The sequence below is a fragment of the Acipenser ruthenus genome, chromosome 27 (assembly GCF_902713425.1).
Source record: "Acipenser ruthenus chromosome 27, fAciRut3.2 maternal haplotype, whole genome shotgun sequence".
Taxonomy (NCBI): Eukaryota; Metazoa; Chordata; class Actinopteri; order Acipenseriformes; family Acipenseridae; genus Acipenser; species Acipenser ruthenus.
Window position 1 is genome coordinate 11,353,858 of NC_081215.1, and position 25,279 is coordinate 11,379,136.

Here is a 25,279-nt window from a genome sequence, read left to right on the forward strand (position 1 = left end):
ACAGACTAGGATGCAGCACAGGTTAAAGAAGCGCTGGACAAGAGAAATAATGTGTCGGATGTCAAAGTGAATATGAGAATGGCAGTGAGCAATGAAGCCAATTTGCTTGAAAACATTTTAAGTAGACTGGACATTTCCATCACTGGATTCAGAAAATACTGAATTTATAATGCTATCATAAACTCCAAGGCAGTGTAAACTGCGCCTGCTACTGTGGTACCTTTTTATGTTAAGCAGTTTTGTGTTGTTTTTTTACAAGGGGTTAATCAAGTAACAGACAAAATTGTTTATGCCAGACTTGTTGGAGAGTCTGTAACTAAATGGTGCAAATTTGCTTTGGATTGTTATTGTCAATACGTTGTAGATACTACTATTAAGACACCCACTGTAGGTATCGCAAAGTCCATAAACAACATGTTGAAATAAATTAGTTCTGCGCCGTATAAAACTGAGCTGATTTTCCCAGTGCTGGTTAAGCCCGCCGCACACAGCCCGACTCAAGCCGTCCCGACTCATCTCATCTCAACTGGCCGTACAGAGTCTGGATGAATCATAGCAGTGTGCGTGCCCTTAAAACCAAGATTATGCAGATTTCAGTCGGGATGTCTTCAGATTTGAAGATTGAACATGTTGAATCTTTTTCAGATGTTTCGTTCAGATGTTTCGTTCAGTCTGTCTGTGTGCGGCGGTTGCGGACCAAGACTGACTGAGACCGATTAGTCATAAGGGTGTCAACCAGTGGTGAAGCAGGTATAAGTGACGTAGCTTGTCATGTAACTTGTCATACAAGATGGTGGAATATTGACAGCTTTAGTTCCACAGGTAAAAAATACATTAGTTTTGAATTGCTCTGAGTGTTCCAAATTAAAAAAAATACCAGATATGTGCACATTTGAATAGGCTTTTTTTAGGCGTTTACTAATCAAAGGTAAATGATCAATTTACCTTTTTATTATCAATCTGCTGGCAGCCTATATTTTCTTACTGCGCTAAAACAGAAGTAACCGGTGTGTCAATCTCCAATAGGTCACAGATTACAAGCCCCTAGATCCACACGCTGAGCACTGAGAACAATTTATCGAAGAATCTGTGCATACTCAGATGAGATCAGGCGGGACGGCTTGAGTCGGGCTGTGTGCGGCAGGCTTTAGTCTAACCAGTTTTAAATTTAAAGCATTTTTATTTCGGCTTTATTGTTAAAGTTTTCACATGTGGCAATACTGTCCTACAATTACAAAATTATACTATGATCATTCTGCTGTGTTATGTTAGTGAACCAAATTTCAGTCAATTTTGACAAATTTTGTCTCTTTATATCGACACGCAACCTTAGTGCTGTTGTTTTGAAGTTTTAACGTGTATTACTAATGTTTGTTACTATTTATTATAAGTTACAGATGTAACAGCTGTAAAATAATTCTGACTGTCTCAAATGGTTTTGCAGGCTCAGAAATCCAGTGACTGCAAAAATTGTTTGTGGAAAAAAAACAGGTAGACAGCATTGTTGCTTCAGAAATTGCATTGATTTGCCACGGCGTTACTCATCCCCACAGCTACTTGTCTCATGTAAAATGATCCTTTGATGTACCATGATATAGCTGGTATTTTTCTGGCTTGCAAGTTCGATTGCTAGAAATATCAACAGCACAGTACTGTGTATACGGCATGATTATTGATTTGTACCGAGATCTGGTGGTATTGTGTTAAACTGTATTACAGTATACTGCAGTTTTGATAGACCTAGGCTGACTGAGAAAAATGTCCGGGTTTAGTCTGTGGAAAAGGTGGCAACCCTAAGAATAAATCATATTTATATACAGAAGACACAGGTGTCGTTGTCCATCAAATCAACAGTATGAAAGTCAATCTTGAAATCAGGACTTAAAGGTTGAGTTGCAGTAAGAATACTGTTAAGAAAGGGGAACAAGACTAAAAGGCTAAAATGCACAAGAAAATTGGACTATGCAACAAAGGTCAAAGGTGCTTTGGACTGTTGATGGATGGACAAAGACACACACACACACACACACACACATATATATATATTTTATATATATATATATATATATATATATATATATATATATATATATATATATATATATTAGCTCAAAGAAAACGTTTTTTAAAAGATGTACACAAAAAGTTTAAAATATTAAAAAATATTTTATTTTCACGATGTTTCGGACAAAACCCCTTCATCAGCTGTTTAAAAAGAAAAGTAAACACAGTGGTTCTTTGGAACCTCTTGGAATGAACATTCTATTCTGATAATCATGACATCATCCACAGAATTTTTGTATAATTACAATTCTTGAATAATAACAAGTTTACTGCACTGTGCTACAGAGTTCAGTGGCTAGGAGTGGAGTAATGGTGCATATCAAGAGCTCTGCATAACACTGGCCTGTATGGGAGGGTGGCAAGAAAGAAGCCGTTACTCAAAAAGTACCATTTGAAAGCACATCTGGAGTTTGCCAGAAAGCATGAGAGTGACCCAGCTGCAATGTAGGAAAAGGTTTTGTGGTCAGATGAGCCCAAGATAGAGCTTTTTGGCCAAAACTCAAAGCGCTATGTATGGCGCAAACCTAACACTGCCCATGACATGGTGAATGTCCTACAGTGGCTCAGTCAAAGTCCTGATCTCAATCCCATTGAGAATCTGTGGCACTATTTGAAAATTGCGGTCCACAAGCGACCAACCTGAACAACCTGGAGTAAATCTGCCAAGAAGAATGGGCCAAAATCACTCCGACACTGTGTGCAAAGCTGGTACATACTTACCCTACTTACAAAAGACTTAAAGCTGTTATTGCAGCGAAAGGTGACTCTACCAAATATTAATGTGTGGGGGTTGAATACTTATGCAAGCAAGATATTTCAGTTTTTTATTTTTCTTAAAAATATTTCCCAACATAAAACCAATGTCACCTTACAATAATTGATTTTGAGTTTCAGTGTTTTAAAATAAAATATCAAACAGAACGAAATTTCAATGTACCATTTGTAATTCAGTAATATGAGAGAATTGGTCAGGGGTCTGAATACTTTTGCAAGGCACTGTATGTATATATTTATATATACTTTATGGCTCTGTACAAACTCCCTGTTAATCAGTACGTCTCCTTTATCAAGATAAAAGCTGGACAGCTCTAGTCTAAGCGCTGATGTCATATTGTATTTTATTTCCATTACTGGAAGAGCAACCCATGCATTAAGGAGCACATACTTAGTCATAATGGTCCCTATTTATCAAAGCTGTCAACCCCTAGGATGCAATTTCCACCATTTTGTGACAGGCAAAATCAGTAACTGTATTGTGTTTGCATCAATGCAGGGCATTATTCAAAATAAAACAAAAAACAACTAGATGTAATGTGCACTCCTCTGAGCTAAAATCACAATCATTTATGGTAAGAATATTTATAAAACACAGGATCAATTATAGGCTTTTAAAGGTCTTACCTGATTTAAATATGATAGCCATATAAATTACACGTACCAAACAGTATTAAAAACATGTCTTTTAATACATGTAAATTCAAAAACTCAAAAAACCTCTATAGAAACAGTAAAACAGTACAAAAATTCACAAACAAAAAATCGTATTTAATTACTCAAAATAGGTTTTAAAAAACAGGTTTTAAACACATTGTGAGTTATAGTTTGTTTTATTTGTATTCATTGTAATTTGTGATGTTGTGTCCTTCTTTCCAAAACGTCAACATTAAAGCAGCTTACCACTTAACGTAAGCTAAATAAAAAGAGAATATAAAAGTTGTCTCAATAAGTGTTCACAAAACAGATTGCATATTTTGTAGAGGGAATTCTTTTTTAAATCAATGATGAGTTTACATCATAATTACAGTAGTAAGGCCAACCAACTTCTGCACACACAGGTCATTCAAACAGCCTTCTGATGAAAGATTTCTTGGCTGGGGACATCTTCAGCTTGACGGGTACCTTTCGGTGCTGGTTCTTCATTGGTGGGTGTTTGACTGGCAGCAGTTTCTGCGGAGGTGTTTGCAGCCCCTGAAGCACTTCCATGTGATCCATGCAGAAGTACTTGGTATTCTCCTGGGAGAGGCAGACCAGTAGATCCTCTGAGAGATCCATGCACAGGGCATGGACCCAGTGGCCTTCCTCTCCCTTGGAGCAGAAGATCATGGCAGGCTTGTTGAGCTCAGTGGAATAGTTGGGCACCCAGGTGTTAATGTCCACCTGGCATCTGAGGCAGCACTTGACCCAGTAACCTGTCTGGGATTCATCTTCCTCATCTTCTTCATTGTAGGTGTCATCATCTACATCATCATCCTGTAATTCGTCAGGCTCTCTGCTGAAGTAGAACTCTTCTGAGTCTTCCAATGGGGCGGAGTCCTCTTGTTCTTGGTCAGTAGACTCTTGGCTGCATGTCTGTCCAAGCTCTTCTTCTTGCCGTAATTTGACAATGTAGAAGTTGTTGGACTCTGATAAGGCTTGCCCCCCTTCTGCAGGAACTCCCATGAGCACTGATCCTTCACCCATGCTGCCCCCAAACCAAGTCTTGCTCTGCCTGATCTCTCCGGTCCACTCTGGAGTTTCTCTTGTCATTATGTGGATCCCGCTGTCGTCCAGGACCACTGTGTTGCATTCAAACCGTTTGCGGCTATCTGACGTGTAGCCCCCTACTATGACAAACTCATAGTCTGGGCCCAGTCGTGTCACAATGGCACTGGTTAAGGAGAGGCCATAGGGCAAGATCTCGCAGCTGAGTGCCGGGCTGCCAAGCAGGAGTTCCACTCGCAGCCTGAATAGCCGGGGAGGGCGGGAGTTGCTGGCTAGGGTGTGACCACCTAGAAAGTAGACTGAGTCCTTTCTGGAGAGGGAAACATGAAAGGACTGTCCATCTGTCAACTCCTGCAAGGTATAGGAAGTACAGCAGCCAAAATCAAGGTCGATGAGGTAGACGTGGGGAGAGCAGTCAGTCATGCTGTTCCAGTTTTCTGTGGTCCTCTGCCCAGGAGGCATGTAGGACCTACCTCCGAAGAGCACACAGGCCCTTTTCCCATGGCTGTAAACCATGTTGATTGTGTGGCCATAGCGGGCCACTGGAATCTCTCCCACCAGCTCTTTCTCCACACACTGGAGGGTGACCTTCTTGTTACAACCTCGGCTTTCCAGAGACATAATGTAGAGACGGTCAGAAAGTTCATTGTTGGGAGTCTTGCCACCATGGATGAGGTATTGCTCTGTCTCACAAGATTCAGGGTTTTCAGGTGCCAGTTGGGTCACAGCTGGGCATCGCAAGGGAGGCAGGTAGCAGGAGTCATTGCAAAAGGAGACTGGGCGCAGCTTCAGCTCACCTTGCTTGTAGCGGACATTGAATACACCTGTGGGGCAAGCTCGCTTGGGCCAGCCCTTCTGACCAAACAGGAACACATCTCCATCAAAGTTCATCAGGGAGAACCCAGGGTGGATCAAGCTGGCACTGTTAACGACTGACACCAAATGCAGAGACATGTCCTCCACTGGTTGTCCTTTCTAGTAGCTGTTTAAAACAAAACAATGTTAAAGGGAATGAGTTGAGGTCATTGAATATATCACATCATATAGACATTGCATATGCTTGGAGAATCATCTTGATGTTAATAAAGCTAACTAACCACCATGCGTGCTCCGTAGTCTTAAATGAGTAATAATCACAGTTTTAAAATACATTTCCTTACCTCTTATTAGCATTAGCAACATTATCATAAATGGTTATGTTGAATATACTTTGCTTCTTTATCTGTATGTAATTTATAATGTATGGGTATTCATATATTTCAAATACAGCTTTATAGAATTAACTTGCTGCTGCTTCCTGGTACCTGAGAACTTCCTAAGCGCTCTGTGAATTTCTGACCAATGATTTAGCTGGTTTCAGACCAGTGGCTGAAAGCACAGGAAGATACCAGTAAGAAACAGTATAACAATATATATATATATTTTTTTTTCTTTAGATCTGTAACGTTCTACTTTAAAAACCATGCATATCACAGATTAAAGTTGGACTCCCTTATAAATGATATGTTTTCAAGTAAAATAGTCTGAATAGTTTTTACTGTGTGAAAAAACAATCCTGGGTACACTGTCAGACCTGGGGTCAGTAATTACCAGCAATTACAATGTACTGGTAATTGTAGTTGAGCCACGGCACCTTGCATCATTGTCATTGTAATTATACCATATAATTCATCCATTACAGTTCAATTACACATTTGTTTGTCATTATTCTTGTATTTTCAACCACTTTTGGTAATCCCATTTATTTGAAAAATATCTAATTTCTATAGTATGTGTTTTTATTAGTACCTGTGATTACTGGCTGGTTATTTCGAATAAACAGAGTAAACATGTTAATGTGTGGAGTTGTTTGTGTTACTGTTTAGTGTAATAGAATTGGAATTGCAGTTTCAGCAAACAATTCTGCTGTAGTTGTACTTGTGATTCTGCTTGAACTCAGGTCTGCTCTCAGCCATGTTTACCTGATGAATGCAATTTTACAATGTGAATAACGTTTGTTTGTGAGAAACCTTCACACTACTTTCAATTGGGCTTCTGTTGGGTGTTGCTCCCATTTTGCACTTCTATAAGAACATAAGAAACTTTACAAATGAGAGGAGGCCATTCAGCCCATCAGTGCTCATCCGGTTCCTAGTAGCTAGAATAATATATTTTGAGCAGACTTTTAACAAACACGTTAGGCAAGTTGACCTTTTCACTCTTCAGTAAACATTGTCTTCTGCTTTCCTCAGTTTTCTGATCAAGACTTCTCTATTTCAATGTAAAGGTTATTTATAAATACTACACTGTAATTGTTGGCATTAGAATGGTTATGTATAGGGACCAGATGCACAGTTCTAACCAGCTGACCGTTTCCATTTCTGATCCGGATCTTGAGAATTGCTGGTTGTGTTTTACTTGAGAAATATTTCTAACTCGTGATCAAACGTCTTTTTAATGTGAAACACATCTGCCTTTCCAGAACCATGAATATTGTAGTGTTTGTGTTCAATGCATTAAAAAAGTACTATGTTGTCAGTTGACTGGAATCAATTGACATGGTAAGTTTCAATGAAATCAACAAGATAGAGTTTCACACAAAAATTGTTGGTCCAAGTATAAATATTTTTGTTGCAATGATTTTTCATTTGTATACAGTATACAGAATATATACAGTAGGCCTACTTCACAATGGTTTATAATTTTGTTTATCTTGGTACACTAATACATACTGAGAGTAAGAAAAGGACAAAATACAGCCATGGGAATTTCAAAAGTGATTCATTCATTAAAAGATCCAGAACATACCTGAGCTTTTTAAAGTTGGAGTACACCACAGTAATGGTCCCTTCTTGAAAACGTTTGATTGCCTCTGCTCGAACTCCACACACTGTGAAGAATGCAGACAGACAGAGTGCAGTTTAGAGAAGATTTACAGATGAGAGCTCTAGAGCAACTGGCTGTGACTTCAGCAGATGGGCTGGTTCACTTCAAACACACACAGCTTTCATCAGTTTGCGTTGAGTCCGTACATTCATTTTCTCACAAATATCAATTTTAATAACCTGAAGGTTTGCTTCCATTAACCACAGTCCACAACGTGTGTACATTCAAAATACACATTGTATTGATCAGTTATCCTCTGGAGAATTTGCCAATGCAGATGTAAGAACATAAGAACATAAGAATTCACAGTAAAAAAGCAGTGCACACACATACAGAGGGTTCTCATTATCACATAATAACCGCACTGCACATATAAAGGTTACACATATTTGTATACAATCCAAGTGTAATCCAAAATGTCATTGGAGACAAGGAGTGTATGATAAAAGTGAAGACTGATGCAAAATCAAGCGACTTGTCATGTTCACCGTGTAGAATGAGACAGACACACACACACCACTGGCATCCCAACGGATCCCTATTTTATATAAGGAACTAAAAACCAGAATGCTTTAAAATGCTCTGCACTTTGGGTCTGAAATGATTACATGTAGACTACATAAAACTAAACAAGTGGCATATTGCCTGCTATTGGGTGTTATGCTGTATGTTAATCACTTGGTGTCTTTTCAGAAAGCCAGATTCCTCAAGCTTTTGGTACTAAGGTTTGTGGGAGCTGCCCATTAAACAGAGTACTAAGTCTGCCTACATATCAGTGATGACCTGCACCTAATATCCTTTCTTTTAGCATCTGAAAGATCTTTTTTACCCTGGATGACGGTTATTGTGTCTCAGCTGGGACCTTCAATGTGAGCTGAGATGTTGCAAGGCTGTATGTGACATGCCAAGCCCACCTGTTGTTGGGTTTGTCTCTTTTAGTGCATTGTGGTTTTTGGTATGCATTGTAGTGGCTTAGACATGGAGATCCCTCATCACAAGAAGTCAGTTAACAGATGTCTGAGCCTACAGTGCATTCAGTTCTAACCAGGGGGAGGTACACGGTAACGCATTGGTCAGGGGTTAGGGTTAGGGTTAGGGTTAATGCAGTGCATTGAGCTTCAGTTCTAACCAGGGGGGTACATGGTAAAGCGTTGGTCAGGGGTTACAGGCTGACTGAGCTACTTGTTTTTTTTTACGGAATTAAATCTATTCTTCAGAACTGCCTGATTGTGGTCTGGGTATGGAAGTAATGATTAAAAACGTATAACCCACTCCATCGTTGTGCATTTTGGTCTTGTGAGATGGTTTGCTCATTAAAATCATTTGTATATATCTATTAAGAGATGCCAATATATTTTGTAAGAGAGATGTCTGAGTTGAACAAAACGACAACAAAGTAACTACTTGCCATCATCGCAAGTAAGCATAGGGTTTTAATTTAGGCCAAGGTATGTATGAATCAATATAAACTATATCAATATATCTGAATGTATTACAACTTTATTTGAATAAATGAAAATCGGTAATTACCAAATACTATTTTTGTAGTGTGTATGACAAACATTGGTAAAAGATAACTATAATAAGCCATCACCTTACTGGAATATTGTTTGCACAATAAGCATTTGGCCAGAAGGGCAGCAGTGAAGTGCAGCGAAGTGTGTTGCCAAATAACAGCATTGCTTCCTGTTTTTTTTTTTTTGGTATTGTCTGCTCTTACTGTATAATATTGATATATCTCCTGGGAGGTTAAAGTCTACATAGAGCAGATGTCATACATTCAAAGAATTGTTTTTTATGAGAAAAAGAAAGAGAATGAACATACAAGACATATCTGACCACATGTGCCTTGTGAACGTTACACAGAAGTCAACAACAACTTAGCACCTGCATGCTGGCACTGAAGTAACATAATTTACAAAGCTGTCTCATGCAGGATCAGAGGTCTGCATGACCCTCACTGCTTCATTGGAATACAATGAAATATAATGCCATCATTTACAAAGCTGTCTCAGGCAGGATCAGAGGTATGTGTGAACCTCACTGCTTCATTAGAACACAATGGAATCTAATGCGAACCATGTTCATTTCTATTTTCTGGTTATTACTGTTTCCAAAACTATCTTCCTTAACTATTTCATTACTACATACATTTAAAAAAGACTACCATAGGATAGCTAATTAAATAGTATGGATCTTTTACTGATAAGTACAACATGTATATGTACAGGGCCTATAGAAAGTCTACAACCCCTTTCAAAATGTTCACCTTTTGTTGCCTTATAGCCTGGAATTAAAATGCATTAAAATAGTTTTTTTTTTCATTAATCTACACATCCTACCCCACAACTTCCAAGTGAAAAAAATATTCTAGAAATTTGTAGAAAATTAATTAAAAATAAAAACTGAAATAGCTTTGTTGGGTAAGTGTCCACCCCCCTTGTAATAGCAATCCTAAATTAGCTCAGGTGTAAACAATCGCCTTCAAAATCACACACCAAGTTAAGTGGCCTCCAACGGTGTTAAATTGTAGTGATTCACATGATTTCAGGATAAATTCAGCAGTTCCTGTAGGTTTCCTCTGCTGGGTAGTGCATTTCAAAGCAAAAACTCAATAATGATCACCAAGGAGTTTTCAAAAGAACTCCGGGACAAAGCTGTTGAAAGGCACAGATCAGGGGATGGGTATAAAAAAATATCAAAGGCCTTGAATATCCCTTGGAGCACGGTCAAGATGATTATTAAGAAGTGGAAGGTGTATGGCACCACCAAGACCCTGCCTAGATCAGGCCGTCCCTCCAAACTGGATGACTGAGCAAGAAGGAGACTGATCAGAGAGGCTACCGAGATGTCAATGGCAACTTGCAAGAGCTACAGACTTTTATGGCCAAAACTGGTCAAAGTGTGCATGTGACAACAATGTCCCAAGCACTCCACAAATCTGGCCTGTATTTTACTCAAGAAAGCCCACCTTGAATCCCGTTTGAAGTATGCAAAAAAACACTCAGGAGATTCTATAGCCATGTGGCAAAACTGACGAAATTAAAATTGAACTTTTTGGCCTAAATTCAAAACGTTATGTTTGGTACAAACCCAACACAACGCATCACCCAAAGAACACCATCCCTACTGTGAAGCATGGTGGTGGCAGCATCATGTTATGGAGATGTTTCTCATCGGCAGGGACTGAGGCACTTGTCAGAAGGGAAAATGAATGGAGCAAAGTACAGAAAAGTCCTTGAGGAAAACCTGCTGCCCTCTGCAATGGAAGTTCACCTTTCAGCATGACAACGACCTAAAGCACACAGCCAAATCTACACTGGAATGGCTAAGGAACAAACAGGTAAATGTCCTTGAGTGGCCCAGTCAGAGCCCCGATCTAAATCCAATCGAAAATTTGTGGTATGACTTGAAGATTGCTGTCCATCAACGCTCCCCAAGGAACTTGACAGAGCTTTAACAGTTCTGTAAAGAAGAATGGTCAAATATTGCCAAATCTAGGTGTGCAAAATTGGTAGAGACCTATCCCAACAGACTCACAGCTGTAATTGCTACCAAAGGTGCTTCCACCAAGTATTAACTCAGGGGGGTGGAGCCTTATCCAATTATGATCTTTCAGTTTTGTATTTTTAATATATAATCTTTTTCTCAATAAAAACTTTTTCCCCTTAACAGTGTGGAGTATGGTGTGTAGATAAGTGGAAAAAAATCCTCATTTAAATGCATGAAACTCTGAGGCACTGACACAACAAAATGTGCAAAAAGTTCAAGGGGGTGTAGACTTTCAATAGGCACTGTATATACTGTAGATAGATAGATTATTATTCAATTATGTAAAACATTGCACTTTGCAATACACATTATTTTGTCCTATTTTTCATAAATCACTTTTAGAATAATAACAAATATAATACCAAACAGCCATCAAGCTCATTCAGTAAATAAATACATTAGAAAATAAAAAAAATAAACCTTTCAGATTTAGAAAGATCTATTTATTTAGAGAGACAGACAGACAGGTCTTAAAATGTCCTGTATTATTCAAAACAATTCAGCAATCATATAAAACATTACATTTTAGAAAACACTTACCAATCACTGTTATTGCAATTAACTATTGTGATATAGCGGGTGGTGAGAGACGGCAGGGAGGGGGTTAAAACCTCCCTGCAAAGAAAAAGAAAAAAAAACATGTGAAAATGCACCTTTTTGTTTGATTTGTGTTGTTTTATTGTTTCATTTGATTTTCTAATTGATTTCTTAATTGTATTATTGTTTAGTTTAATTGTTTTATTAATTATCATCCGCACCTGGGCTATTAGGGAATTAGACCCAGGTGCGGGGGTTTAAAAGGAGAGCAAGCAGTCTGCTCGGGGCTGCTAAAGAGAAGGAGGCAGGAAGGAGTGCTCTGCTTCCTGGCAGTCCCGAGGAAAAAGGTACAGTGTTAAACCTGTGTGGTTAAGTTGTGTGGAACAGGGAAAGGGCTTAGCCGTCCTGTGATAGTTAGGTTCCTGCGTGTGTAGTTAGTGCTCAGAAAGAGCTAGGTGTTTATTTTGTGTGTTTGGTTTTACTTTTGTGTTTATTAAAAAAATAGCGCAACCGCGCTGATAAAATCCCATTTCTGTGTGCTGGGTCAAGTTTTTAAAGGGGCAACGAACCCGAGTGGGTGAGTCCTTTTACATATGGTGGCAGAGAGTGTGGGCGCCCCTACGACCCAGAGAAATATGGATTTATGGGACCTGATTGAGCAGATCAATAGAAATACAGCTGCTCAGAAGGAGCAGCTGGAGAGATGGGAGAGAGAGATGGGGTTGGCTCCAGTGAAAAGGAGGGAGCCAACAGAATTGGAGCGGTTACTCCTGGAATGGGAGCAGGCTAGCGTAGCTCCACAGTCTCCTGAGCCCAGAAGGGAGGAGCTGCCGCTGCCAGAGCCCAGAGGGGAGGAGCTGCCGCTGCCAGAGCCCAGAGGGGAGGAGCTGCCGCTGCCAGAGCCCAGAGGGGAGGAGCTGCCGCTGCCAGAGCCCAGAGGGGAGGAGCTGCCGCTGCCAGAGCCCAGAGGGGAGGAGCTGCCGCTGCCAGAGCCAGAGGGGGAGGAGCTGCCGCTGCCAGAGCCCAGAGGGGAGGAGCTGCCACTGCCAGAGCCCAGAGGGGAGGAGCTGCCGCTGCCAGAGCCCAGAGGGGAGGAGCTGCCACTGCCAGAGCCAGAGGGGGAGGAGCTGCCGCTGCCAGAGCCCAGAGGGGAGGAGCTGCCGCTGCCAGAGCCCAGAGGGGAGGAGCTGCCGCTGCCAGAGCCCAGAGGGGAGGAGCTGCCGCTGCCAGAGCCCAGAGGGGAGGAGCTGCCGCTGCCAGAGCCCAGAGGGGAGGAGCTGCCAGAGCCAGAGGGGGAGGAGCTGCCGCTGCCAGAGCCCAGAGGGGAGGAGCTGCCGCTACCAGAGCCCAGAGGGGAGGAGCTGCCGTTGACAGAACCCAGAGGGGAGGAGCCGCTGCTTCTGGAGCCCGGGGAGGAGGGGGAACGCATACCACCACCACAGCCCCGACCACCACCCCCACGGTCCAGTCCGGCGCTGCTGCGTCCAGTCCCTCACTCCTTGCTCCAGGACACCCGGCCGGTCTTCCTGGACCTTCCTGCGCTGGACCTAGAGCCCAGGAGTCTGCAGCACTGGCCACAGCTTTGCCCCTGGTTCCCTGCTCCGCTCTCCCCGAGCACCCAGACGTCGCTGGGCTGCTGCCAGACATCGCTGTCACTCCTCCTGTTCGCTGCTTCGCTTCCCCTGGGTGATCGGACATCACTGCGCCGGTTCCCAGGGGAAGATCTCTGTCCACTGCTGCATCCTCCAGTGCCACGGTCTACACTCCGGTCGCCCCTGTTGAGCCGTTGGGTCCCCTTGTCGCCGGTGCGTGGTCCCTACCTGGCTGAGCCGGGACGTGGACCGATCCACCCTCAAGCCTGCCCGTGGAAGAGGGCAAGAAAGGACATTTATGGACTTGAGGGTGGGTGGTTGTGTTTTAGGGGAGGAGGTGGCCGTCTCGTGGCCTGTGTCTTGTAAAGACAAGAGGGGAGGTGTGTGATATAGCGGGTGGTGAGAGACGACAGGGAGGGGGTTAAAACCTCCCTGCAAAGAAAAAGAAAAAAAAAACATGTGAAAATGCACCTTTTTGTTTGATTTGTGTTGTTTTATTGTTTCATTTGATTTTCTAATTGATTTCTTAATTGTATTATTGTTTAGTTTAATTGTTTTATTAATTATCATCCGCACCTGGGCTATTAGGGAATTAGACCCAGGTGCGGGGGTTTAAAAGGAGAGCAAGCAGTCTGCTCGGGGCTGCTAAAGAGAAGGAGGCAGGAAGGAGTGCTCTGCTTCCTGGCAGTCCCGAGGAAAAAGGTACAGTGTTAAACCTGTGTGGTTAAGTTGTGTGGAACAGGGAAAGGGCTTAGCCGTCCTGTGATAGTTAGGTTCCTGCGTGTGTAGTTAGTGCTCAGAAAGAGCTAGGTGTTTATTTTGTGTGTTTGGTTTTACTTTTGTGTTTATTAAAAAAATAGCGCAACCGCGCTGATAAAATCCAATTTCTGTGTGCTGGGTCAAGTTTTTAAAGGGGCAATGAACCCGAGTGGGTGAGTCCTTTTACACTATACACTGCCAAACAACCATCTACCTGGTTCAGTAAATAATAAATATTCAAAGTAGAAGGTAGCAAATAGAAAATATAAACCCTTCAGGATAAAAACAAAAGATTGATCTACCATCCCATCCTTATCTCCCCCACCACCACAGAGCACACCACCCCTATTCCCCACACCTCCTGGAACTCTTCAGCCTGATGAGTGAGTTTGTAGTCAGCAAACTCCAGCTTCAGTCTGGGTGCTATTAGCACGTAAACACAGTAATCACATCCCTGTCAGAACACTAGTCACTTTGTTTTCCTGCTTTTAATTATTACTGGTTTGGCTCGCCCCAATAAAAAGTTTGCCAGTTGACATTTATTTTTTTTCCCTCTTGGAGTAGCTCACCCCGAAGATAAACAGTTGCTGAGAAATTGACCCTAAGGCCCATAAAAAGGTCTAACATAACCCTAAACAGTGGCTGCAGTCTGGCAGTACATGAAACAATGAAACACCAGCTCTCTCTGCAAACAATAGGGGCACTTGTCTTTAAGTCCTGGCTTAATGACTACCAGAAAGAAGTTGACGACCACGATGGTGTGTAGAACTCTCCATTGTAAATTCATTGTTTATCTGAAGTGGAGGCTTAGATAGGCTCCTCCAAGCTGGCAATGTGCATCCTCTGCACCTAGCCTCTCTATCTAGTGTGTTGTAAAGGAAAGAGTTAATAATAGAAGTACAAAACTAGGATTGATATGTAGCTGTGTTGCTGCTATCATGCTATCAGGGAAATAATGTTTGATTGCCTAGGAAAAGGGCTGTAAAATGAACAGAACTGACCTCATCTGACCTGGTGAAGGTAAGAGTGGTCTAGTCAAAATGTTGCTGACACACAGAGATAAGCCAGCAACTTGGGGTGTAAATAGGGCCGGAGTAACCATATAGGCAGAACAAGCGGTCGCCTAGGGAGGCAAATTGAAGGGGGCAGCAAAAACGGTACATAATTACATTTTATACTTTATATTTCTTTAGTCGTAAAATGTTCAACATCCTAGATCACTGTTTCTTGTTCTGCAAAACTTATTGCTGTTGTTACAGACATGGTTGCAAAGCATACGACATGGTTTATTTAGATTTCCAGAAAACTTTTGACAAAGTCCTGCATAAAAGATTAATTCTCAAACTGAACACAGCAGGGATTCAAGGAAATGCATGCACATGGATTAGGGAGTGGTTAACATGTATAAAACAGAAAGTACTGATTAGAGGAGAAACCTCAAAATGGAGCAAGGTAACCAGTGGTGTACCACAGGGATCAGTATTAGGTCCTCTGCTATTCCAAATCTACATTAATGATTTAGATTTTAAAGAATTGTGAGGGTCTGGAACCAACTCCCTAGTAATGGTGTTGAAGCTGACACCCTGGGATCCTTCAAGAAGCTGCTTGATGAGATTCTGGGCTCAATAAGCTACTAACAACAAAACGAGCAAGATGGGTTGAATGGCCTCCTCTCGTTTGTAAACTTTATTATGTTCTTATGTTCTTATATCATGAGCATCGGTGTAGTCCGGAATCTGGAACGCTGGGGGGTGGGGTGGGATGATCATGCTGGTGTGGTGTCACACGAAAGGAACAGGCTCATGGTTGTTGAGCCCGTTGCTAAGCAAAGGACGCATTGAAGTTCCTTGCGAATTCAAATGGGACGGGCATTATTGGATTTCATTTAATTACCATGACAATGATTCTTATAAAAGGACGTTGCTAATACAGGATTGTGGCAGGATGACAGAGGTTTGAGGCTCAGAGACAGTGAAAAGGGCAAAATAATGATCTTTATTAAACAAAAAATAATCAAATAAATAGGCACAAGGGCCAACAAAAAGGTTCAAATAAAAATAATACACGTGAAAACTTACAAAATAAATGGTCAGGTTCCAAGGCTTTTCAAACAAAACACTCCCTCCTTCCACACACAAAACTCCCCAAAACCCAGCACTCCCAAACAGAAAAACACCCCTACACAAAGGGTTTCACCTGCCTTTTATACTCTGTGGCTGGAGCCCAATTAACTAATAATTAACAATTAAGCACTTAAGGCTCCAGCCACATTCTCACATGTATTTTCACAGGGAGGAACTTAACCCCCTCCCTGCTGATCCAAACAAAAACAAGAATCACAAAAAACAATGAAAACAGTAAAACTAACAACAATAACAAACACAAATTTATAGGGGCGAGCTAGCACCCCATCACAAGGATAATCAAAATGTTTTACCGATTTTATATCTCTGAAATTATCTGATGACTGTCCTGGAAATTGCTAGATTTGTAGCTAATTGCTTTTGAGAACAAATCTCGCCAAGTCAGTCCTTAAAGTCACTAGATTTGGCGAGAAATGTGTTAAATTGGCAACACTGCTTGAAGGCGCAGAATAAAATTTTTGATTTCCACACAACTTATTATTGCCTTGACACAACAAGGTAAAGAGAAAAGGGATCGCTTCATCGGTGCCCACTGATATTAGGATGGCTGTGTGCCATTTAAGCATTTTCATAACACATCAGTAAAGATTCTTTAACACTAGAAGCCCCATTTTGGCGATTTTTGGTTTTAAAATGTAATTTTTTTCCAGTCGTGTGATACATATGTGTGGAAGCGACATCGTGGGAGAAGTACAGTCGTGGACAAGTACAACGCAGTTAGAAGCAAAAAGGAGGAATTACATCTTTAAATCTGGAGTTGCTTTAATCAGAAAACATTGCAGCTTAAAGCCTTGCAGCTGCGTGTATTTTTCTGATAACAAGCTGAAACTCGGAGCAGCTGATTCAAATCCCGCGGCGTTCTGAGACACGGGGGAGGGGCGGAGCCCGCAGCACAAACACAAACAAAAGGCAGCCAGGCTTCCCAGCGACAGCGTGTGGAAGCGACATCGTGGGAGAAGTACAGTCGTGGACAAGTACAACGCAGTTAGAAGCAGTGGAAAGCAGGTTGACAGCTGCAGAAGCAAAACTAAACTTCCAAAAAAACCCAAAAAACAAACAAACCATGGTCTTCAAGCCAGTAATCTGTGACAACTGCATGATGTGGGAAATCCAAGAAAACCCAACAGAGCTCAACCAAGTTTGTGTAAAGTGCTGCACGATCCAGGATTTGCTTCAGCGATTAAGCCTGCTAGAAAAGGAGCTGGAGGAAATGAGACAGCAACAGGAGCTTGAGGACCTGACACACCCACAAGTCATGGAAGTCTGCACCCCTAGCAGACTGAAAGCCACCAGGGAGATGGAAGAGAATCGAAACTGCTGGGTTCAGATAAGCAGAAGCAGGCAAAAAAAGAAACGTCGTCAAACACAACCACCAGAAATCCAGACATCCAACACATTTGAGCCACTTCAACATTTAGATGACCAAAACAAACATCAAGAGAACGAAAGAAACAACATCCAAGACCCTACAGACAGTGCTGGCCAGGCAGCAAAAAGAAGGGAGGTCATGATTGTTGGGGACTCCATATTGAGAAACACAGCAAGTTCAGTTCGCAGTTTGGACCCCCTTACTACAATAGTGTGCTACCTTCCAGGAGCCTCAGTCAAGCACATCACTGAGAATGTGGACAGGCTCCTAGAACGAACAGGAGACGACCCGGTAGTAGTCGTCCACATTGGTACAAACAACATTGGAAGAGACAGACCAAGATCCCTGCAAAACAAATTCAGAGAGCTAGGAAGGAAATTAAAAGACAAGACCAAAACTGTGGTATTTTCTGGGATACTGCCGGCATGTTGCAAAGGACCATATGGACAGCTGGAAATACAAAATCAAAATGCATGGCTGAAATCGTGGTGCACACAAGAAGGCTTCACCTTTCTTGAACATTGGACCACGTTCTACAACAAGGACTATCTATACAGGTGGGACGGACTCCACTTAAACAGAAAGGGAACCAATCTACTCGGAGAAAGGATCCTTCAGGAGGTCCAGAAGCATTTAAACTACAAAGGAAGGGGGGAGAAAACAAAAAAACAGAAGGGAGACCACATCAAAACAAGGGCAACAACTCAGGTAAGACCACTATTAAATGTATTTATCTTAATGCTAGAAGTCTCAGAAACAAAATGTTAGAACTTGAAGCTACTGCACTAACAAGTAACTACGATGTGATAGGTGTTACAGAAACTTGGTTGCCTGAGAGTGATGGAGACGAATATAATACTAGTGGGTACACACTATATAGGAAAGACAGGCAGGACAGAAGAGGCGGAGGGGTAGTGCTATACATAAGAAATAGTCCTGACGCCCAGGTGTTAAATCAGGACAAAGAAAATAATGCAGAATCAATATGGGTCAGAATAATGGACACAAATTCAAAGGACATAATAATAGGAGCATGCTATAGACCGCCAAATTCAGACGTTGAGCAAAATAATCTGTTATACAATGACATTCGAAATGCGTGTAGAAAAGGAGAAGCCATACTAATGGGGGATTTCAACTTCCCCCATATAAAATGGGAAAACCTGATGGGGGGCACGACGGACGAAATTGAAATGGTGGAAATGACAAATGACTGCTTCCTAACGGAATTTGTCAAGGCACCGACTAGAGGGGAGGCATGCCTTGATTTAGTCTTTTCAAATAATGAAGACAGAATAAAACAGAGGTCAGAGAGCCATTGGCAAACTCAGACCACAACATGGTCTCATTTGAAATATTTTTTAAAATCCCAAAAGTACAGTGCCTTGCGAAAGTATTCGGCCCTCTTGAACTTTGCGACCTTTTGCCACATTTCAGGCTTCAAACATAAAGATATGAAACTGTAATTTTTTGTGAAGAATCAACAACAAGTGGGACACAATCATGAAGTGGAACGAAATTTATTGGATATTTCAAACTTTTTTAACAAATAAAAAACTGAAAAATTGGGCATGCAAAATTATTCAGCCCCTTTACTTTCAGTGCAGCAAACTCTCTCCAGAAGTTCAGTGAGGATCTCTGAATGATCCAATGTTGACCTAAATGACTAATGATGATAAATAGAATCCACCTGTGTGTAATCAAGTCTCCGTATAAATGCACCTGCACTGTGATAGTCTCAGGAGGTCCGTTTAAAGCGCAGAGAGCATCATGAAGAACAAGGAACACACCAGGCAGGTCCGAGATACTGTTGTGGAGAAGTTTAAAGCCGGATTTGGATACAAAAAGATTTCCCAAGCTTTAAACATCCCAAGGAGCACTGTGCAAGCGATAATATTGAAATGGAAGGAGTATCAGACCACTGCAAATCTACCAAGACCTGTCCGTCCCTCTAAACTTTCAGCTCATACAAGGAGAAGACTGATCAGAGATGCAGCCAAGAGGCCCATGATCACTCTGGATGAACTGCAGAGATCTACAGCTGAGGTGGGAGACTCTGTCCATAGGACAACAATCAGTCGTATACTGCACAAATCTGGCCTTTATGGAAGAGTGGCAAGAAGAAAGCCATTTCTTAAAGATATCCATAAAAAGTGTCATTTACAGTTTGCCACAAGCCACCTGGGAGACACACCAAACATGTGGAAGAAGGTGCTCTGGTCAGCCAAGAGGCCCATGATCACTCTGGATGAACTGCAGAGATCTACAGCTGAGGTGGGAGACTCTGTCCATAGGACAACAATCAGTCGTATACTGCACAAATCTGGCCTTTATGGAAGAGTGGCAAGAAGAAAGCCATTTCTTAAAGATATCCATAAAAAGTGTCGTTTACAGTTTGCCACAAGCCACCTGGGAGACACACCAAACATGTGGAAGAAGGTGCTCTGGTCAGATGAAACCAAAATCGAACTTTTTGGCAACAATGCAAAACGTTATGTTTGGCGTAAAAGCAACACAGCTCATCACCCTGAACACACCATCCCCACTGTCAAACATGGTGGTGGCAGCATCATGGTTTGGGCCTGCTTTTCTTCAGCAGGGACAGGGAAGATGGTTAAAATTGATGGGAAGATGGATGGAGCCAAATACAGGACCATTCTGGAAGAAAACCTGATGGAGTCTGCAAAAGACCTGAGACTGGGACGGAGATTTGTCTTCCAACAAGACAATGATCCAAAACATAAAGCAAACTCTACAATGGAATGGTGCACAAATAAACATATCCAGGTGTTAGAATGGCCAAGTCAAAGTCCAGACCTGAATCCAATCGAGAATCTGTGGAAAGAACTGAAAACTGCTGTTCACAAATGCCCTCCATCCAACCTCACTGAGCTCGAGCAGTTTTGCAAGGAGGAATGGGCAAAAATTTCAGTCTCTCGATGTGCAAAACTGATAGAGACATACCCCAAGCGACTTACAGCTGTAATCGCAGCAAAAGGTGGCGCTACAAAGTATTAACTTAAGGGGGCTGAATAATTTTGCACGCCCAATTTTTCAGTTTTTTATTTGTTAAAAAAGTTTGAAATATCCAATAAATTTCGTTCCACTTCATGATTGTGTCCCACTTGTTGTTGATTCTTCACAAAAAATTACAGTTTCATATCTTTATGTTTGAAGCCTGAAATGTGGCAAAAGGTCGCAAAGTTCAAGGGGGCCGAATACTTTCGCAAGGCACTGTAATGACTAAAGCTAAGGTTTACAATTTTAGAAAAGCAAACTATGAAGGTACGAAACAGAGACTAACAGAAGTAGATTGGAGTAAAATAGAGAAAACATCCACAGAAAAAAGATGGCTGTTTTTAAAAAAATACAGTACTAGAGGCGCAAAACAATTACATCCCAAAAGTAGACAAATCTAAATCTAAAACAAAATGGCCAAAATGGTTTAATAGATCAATTAAAAAAAATATTCAGCGAAAAAAGGCACTTTTCAGAGCGTTTAAAAGGGACCAAAAACAAAGTACACAGAAAGAGTACTTGGAACTGCAAACACAAGTCAAAAAGGAAGTTAGAAAGGCCAAGAGAGAGATAGAAATCAATATTGCTAAGGGGGCTTAAACCAATTCCAAAATATTTTTCCAATATTATAACAGCAAGAGAACATTCAAAGAGGAGGTTACATGTCTAAGGGACACACATGGTAAAATCATAGATGAAGAAAAAAAATAGCAAATATATTAAATGATTACTTTTCACAGGTTTTTACAAAGGAGGACACGGACAACATGCCCGACATGTCGACCTGTTCCTATCCAGTTTTAAATAACTTTAGCATAACAGAGGCAGAAGTGTTAAAGGGACTAGGAGCTCTTAAAATAAACAAATCCCCTGGGCCAGATGAGATCCTCCCAATAGTACTCAAAGAAATGAAAGAAGTTATTTACAAACCGCTAACCAAGATCATGCAACAGTCTCTTGACACAGGGGTTGTACCGACAGACTGGAAAATAGCAAACGTAATACCGATCCACAAAAAGGGAGAAAAAACCGAACCAGGTAACTACAGACCAATAAGCCTGACTTCTATTATATGTAAACTTATGGAAACTATAATAAGATCTAAAATGGAAAATTCCCTATATGGTAACAATATCCTGGGAGACAGTCAGCACGGTTTTAGGAAAGGGAGATCATGTCTAACAAACCTGCTTGATTTTTTTGAGGATGCAACATCGACAATGGATAATTGCAAAGCATACAACATGGTCTATTTAGATTTCCAGAAAGCTTTTGACAAAGTCCCGCATAAAAGATTAATTCTCAAACTGAACGCAGTAGGGATTCAAGGAAATGCATGCACATGGATTGGGGAGTGGTTAACATGTAGAAAACAGAAAGTACTGATTAGAGGAGAAACCTCAAAATGGAATGAGGTAACCAGTGGTGTACCACAGGGATCAGTATTAGGTCCTCTGCTATTCCTAATCTACATTAATGATTTAGATTTCAGAGAATTATGAGGGTCTGGAACCAACTCCCCAGTAATGTTGTTGAAGCTGACACCCTGGGATCCTTCAAGAAGCTGCTTGATGAGATCCTGGGATCAATAAGCTACTAACAACCAAACGAGCAAGATGGGCTGAATGGCCTCCTCTTGTTTCTAAACTTTCTTATGTTCTTATGTTCTTATATGGGGCTGTGCATTCGTGTACCTTTCTGTCCGTATGTATTAAATATTCCCACAAAGCATGAAACACAGGAGTGCAGAAATGAAGGAGATATATTACATTATACCTAAAAGCCCCTGGAACAATCATATTGACGGCCACACAGAAAACAATTGTATTTTGATTATACAGAGCGGTGTATAGAACGGTATTCCACTAACTACATGTTAGATACCAATTTTATAGTACTTATGGAACGCAGCATGGTACTGTATAAATATGGTGTATATACAAATATACAAATAACTGCAGTTCAAAGACAAAAGATGCAGCGGCGCCATTTATTTCAATACAAAAATAATAAAAGGCTTTAACAAAAAGACTTGCTCACTGAGCGAAAATAAATAATTAAACAAAAATAATCACAAACACAAAAATACCAAACAATACAGGTCAGGCTGGGCAGTAGCCTTCACTGATCCTATACGTTCAATTTTAAGTTTTGTTTTCTCTCTCGCTCCTTGCTCTCTCGTTCCTCCTCTCAAACACCCACCTCGAGTGCAGAGAGGTGCAGGTCTATATATCGTGGCCGAGGGGTTTAATTAGCTGGTAATTATTCTATTACCCCTCGGCCACAATCTGCACAAGTTTTTTTTTAATTACTGTGGATGGGGTTACCCGTCCACGCTACTAAACAATACAAAAATAAACCTTTGGCTACGCCGTCAAATATATACATAAATAAATAGAAAAACAATAACAAAACACACGGCGCTTCGCCGTCATATTTATAAAACCATAAACAAACAATAACACACCATCAAATAAAATAACTAAATCATAATATACAAATACAAAATAACACAGGGGCGGAGGGGGAAACCCCGTTCTAAAAATAAACAAAACAGAACCCTGTACAGGGCTCCTTGCTCTGTTACAAGCCTTGATTTAAAAATAGCCACTGTGGGTGAACTTCTAATATGATTAGGCAGAGAATTCCACAGTTGGGGAGCCCGAACACAGAAAGCAACCTCTCCTTTTCTTCTGAGCTTAACCCTTGGAACAGAGAGAAGGCCACTATCAGTTGACCTCAGCACATGCTGAGGCTGATAGGGGACAACAACTCAGACAAGTAATCAGGTGCCAAACCATTCAGTGCTTTAAAGGTGAGCAAAAGGATTTTAAAATCGATTATATATTACTGGAAGCCAGTGCAAAAAAGCCAGAACTGGAGTTATATGAGCTCTCTTTTTTGTATTGCAGCTGCATTTTGCACAAGCTGTAGTTGTGATACGGCTTGGCATCTAAGCCCAGCAAACAGAGCATTGCAGTAGTCCAATCTCAAAGAAATAAAGGCATGGACTACTTTCTCTGCATCGGAAAAATACAGAAGATATCTAATTTTGTCAATATTTCTGAGATGGTAGAAACACAATTTTATAATATTTTTGATGTGTGACTCAAAACTTAAAGTAGAGTAAACAATAACACCCAAATTTCTCACTTCAGATTTGAGTTAGGTAACCCAAGTTTATTTTTGACAGGTCAAGTTGTTGCTGAGCACCCACTGTCAAAACTTCTGTCTTATCAGAGTTAAGTTCCAGAAAATGTTGGTCTGTAAAACACTCCAGAAGGACTGATGTTGTAGTGATATCACCTGGTTTCACTGAGATGTATAACTGCATGTCATCTGCATAACAGTGAAAATTTACACCATGTTTACAAATAGTCTGGCCTAGAGGTAGCATGTATAAAGAGAATAAAATTGGACCAAGGATTGAACCCTGAGGGGCACCACAGTTGATATTTGCTAAAGAAGACATTGACTCCCCCAGTGAAACAGTTTAGTACATTACCAGCCAGTGAACTATTTATAATCATAAGAATATCATAGCACAGGAAACTAAAGACATCCTTCAGAAATCTAGTTGGAATTGGATCTAAAGTACTAGTTGCAGATTTCATCTGCAATACAGTCATGTTTAATTCCTCAGCAGTAATCAAAGCAAAATATTCCAGCACTGTTTCCCCCAATATGTCTGGGATACTTAAGTCAGGGCCATAAACTAGAATTTGATTCCTAATGGACTTTATTTTGTTTTGAAAGTAATTAAGAAATTCTTCACACTTAGCTGAAGACACTTCAGTGTTACTAACAGGTGGCAAAGAAGGGTTTACCAGTTTATCTATTGTTAAAAAGAGCACCCTGGAATTATTTTTATTTTCCTCAATAAGATTAGAGAAATTGGCATGTCTTGCTGATCTTACAACATTATTATACCTCAATAAATAATCATAATAATTCATAGTATCATAATGCATATGTAATTTTGTCACCCTCCATTTCCGTTCCATCTTACGATACTCTCTTTTCATTTGATGGATAGTACTGTTACATAATCTGGTGTATCTGGTTATATGTTGATATACTGTATATATATATATATATATATATATATATATATTGTAAAGGATCGTCCGTAATGAGCACACGAGGAAGGTATCAGAAACGTGGGGATGCTGATATCTTTCCCCAAAGCTCAAAACTAGAAAGATGGGCGTTACGGTGGCAGAACAGAATAGTAAATAAAGGAACTTCAACTCCCATGATTCCGAAGGTCAATAGTCAGGTGGCATGTCCGCGGGAGAATCCAGGGGGTTTTAAAAAGGCAGGTCAGCAATTAGAAAGGGGAGGAGGTAATTGTGAAAGGTACTTTTTGTATAGCAGCAACTTTGAAATACCGAGTCGTGTTGTCGGTCCGTTTCATTAGCTGAGTACAGATTGTACAGCAGCTGTTTAAGTGGTGTGGAACAGAGACAAGAGCAGCGTGCTTCGTTGTGCAGAAGTACGGGAACAGAAAAGGGCGACATTGTTGGGGACCAGAAAGGACTACTTTATTCCAGAACCGAAGGTACCTGTGTGGAGTGACTGCAAAATAAAAAGCGAGTAGGGCTTATATTTTGGTCTGGCCGGAGGAAGCTGAAACGCGTCTGCAGCCTAGAATGAAGTGAAGCTGGTGCACTCGCCAAACAGATCTCCAGTGAGTAACCCAGAAGCAGACTTGCGGGATCCATTTGTGCTTGGTTTCTTTGAAAAGAAAGACAGTGTTCTGTGTGTACCTGTTTTAAAAGAAAGTCACCGTATTAAATTGACTGTTACTCACCTGCTTACTTGCCTGCTGTGTGCAGCGTTCAACACGTTTTCTACAGCTGTATTACCATGCCAAACTGAATACGTTTAAACAGGCA

General features: G+C 41.0%; 1 protein-coding gene across 1 annotated transcript; it reads right to left on the reverse strand.

Annotated features, from left to right (window-relative positions):
* Window positions 1–3,564: 3,564 nt before the first annotated feature.
* LOC117432347 (V(D)J recombination-activating protein 2) lies at window positions 3,565–25,279 on the reverse strand. Its single transcript, XM_034054124.2, has 3 exons — window positions 25,195–25,279; window positions 7,333–7,414; window positions 3,565–5,527 (listed from the first exon to the last, which is right to left on the reverse strand). Exon 3 carries the CDS (start codon window positions 5,497–5,499, stop codon window positions 3,901–3,903), a length of 1,599 nt encoding a protein of 532 aa, XP_033910015.1. The 5' UTR covers window positions 5,500–5,527; window positions 7,333–7,414; window positions 25,195–25,279; the 3' UTR covers window positions 3,565–3,900.